This window comes from Pundamilia nyererei, unplaced genomic scaffold (genome assembly GCF_000239375.1).
Source record: "Pundamilia nyererei isolate P.nyererei 1_Seehausen unplaced genomic scaffold, PunNye1.0 scaffold01393, whole genome shotgun sequence".
Lineage (NCBI taxonomy): Eukaryota > Metazoa > Chordata > Actinopteri > Cichliformes > Cichlidae > Pundamilia > Pundamilia nyererei.
In genome coordinates this window covers 2,407-3,492 of record NW_005188794.1, presented here as the reverse complement: position 1 = coordinate 3,492, position 1,086 = coordinate 2,407, and the positions used below count along the sequence as shown (strand labels likewise).

The window sequence follows — 1,086 nt, the reverse complement described above, 5'->3', positions numbered from 1 at the left end:
TGAAATTGTTGTGTTTGTTTGTTTCATCATCAGGATGCTGTTTGTGCTGAGGCAGTAGATGAAAATATGTGCCTGAAGAACCCAGAGTGCAGCTGGTGTGAAGGCCGCTGTCGAGAGTACCAGCCCACTAACCCGGTAACGCTTCTCTCAGACTTTTTGTTAAATTGTAACAATGCCTGTGGTTTTTTTGGGGGGGGGGATCCATTTCTACATTTTCAGAAATCTAATCCTTTCCTTTTCAGACTGTTTGTTTAGGTATAGCTAAAGTGCAAATTATGTTTTCTGGTCGCAGTGTGGAAGTACTGGTTGCTTGGGCCTTGCTCGCTTCCTGTCTGACTGCCAGTCCTGTCTGGTGTTCAGTGGCACTCCAGCTTCTCTGGCCCGTGCCCCTGGTGAATTTGGCTGGTGTGTTCAGAATGAGTCTTGCCTACCAGTGTCAGGTGAGTCCCAGGGAGGGAGGAATGAGGGCAGATGAAAAGGGTCAAGACTGGAAAATGATGTTGGGAGTTGACATGGGAGGGACGTAATTGACTCGTGTTTGGTGTGTTTCAGAGGTGAAGTACAGTGACTTGGCTATACCCAGCTGAGACTGGACAGGTTCCTCAAACCACAGTTTGACTCGCCTGTCTAGTCACATACTTCTGGTGCAGTGAGGTCATTTTACTCCTTCAGAACACACGTCAAACAAGACTCACCAATTACATTCATTTCAGTACAGTGGTGCACAGTAGAAAGCTGCTGTAATATGAGATTTAAGATGCCCGATGTGTGGGGGTATTTTAGGGGTTTTTTTTGTGCATGTGCTGACCTTTCCCTCTCGGTCTCACAGAGCGAAGTGCGTGCCGTGTGGACCAGATCTCAGGGGCGTACGGCTGGTGGGGGGAGCGTACCCTTTTCCTAACCTCCCTCCACTCCTGTCGCACCGAGAACTATGTCCCGGGACTGCACCTGCTCACCTTCCAGCACCCCCGCAACGACTCCCAGCCTGACCAGGTACGGAGTCCAAATGTTTTGACTTTACCAGTTGAGCCTGTAACTACTTCCCTCTCTGCTTATACTTACTCCTCCTTCCTGCCACCAATATTG

General features: G+C 49.3%; 1 protein-coding gene across 1 annotated transcript in view; it reads left to right on the top strand.

The window, feature by feature from the left end:
- Positions 1–993, top strand: part of LOC102199740 (multiple epidermal growth factor-like domains protein 8) — a gene marked incomplete at its 3' end in the record, with an annotated part of 8,968 nt that extends 7,975 nt beyond the window's left edge. The window contains exons 9-11 of the mRNA XM_005755404.1: positions 34–135; positions 293–440; positions 830–993. Coding sequence (XP_005755461.1) covers positions 34–135; positions 293–440; positions 830–993 — 414 coding nt within the window. The remainder of the gene's footprint in view (positions 1–33; positions 136–292; positions 441–829) is intronic.
- Positions 994–1,086: the final 93 nt, after the last annotated feature.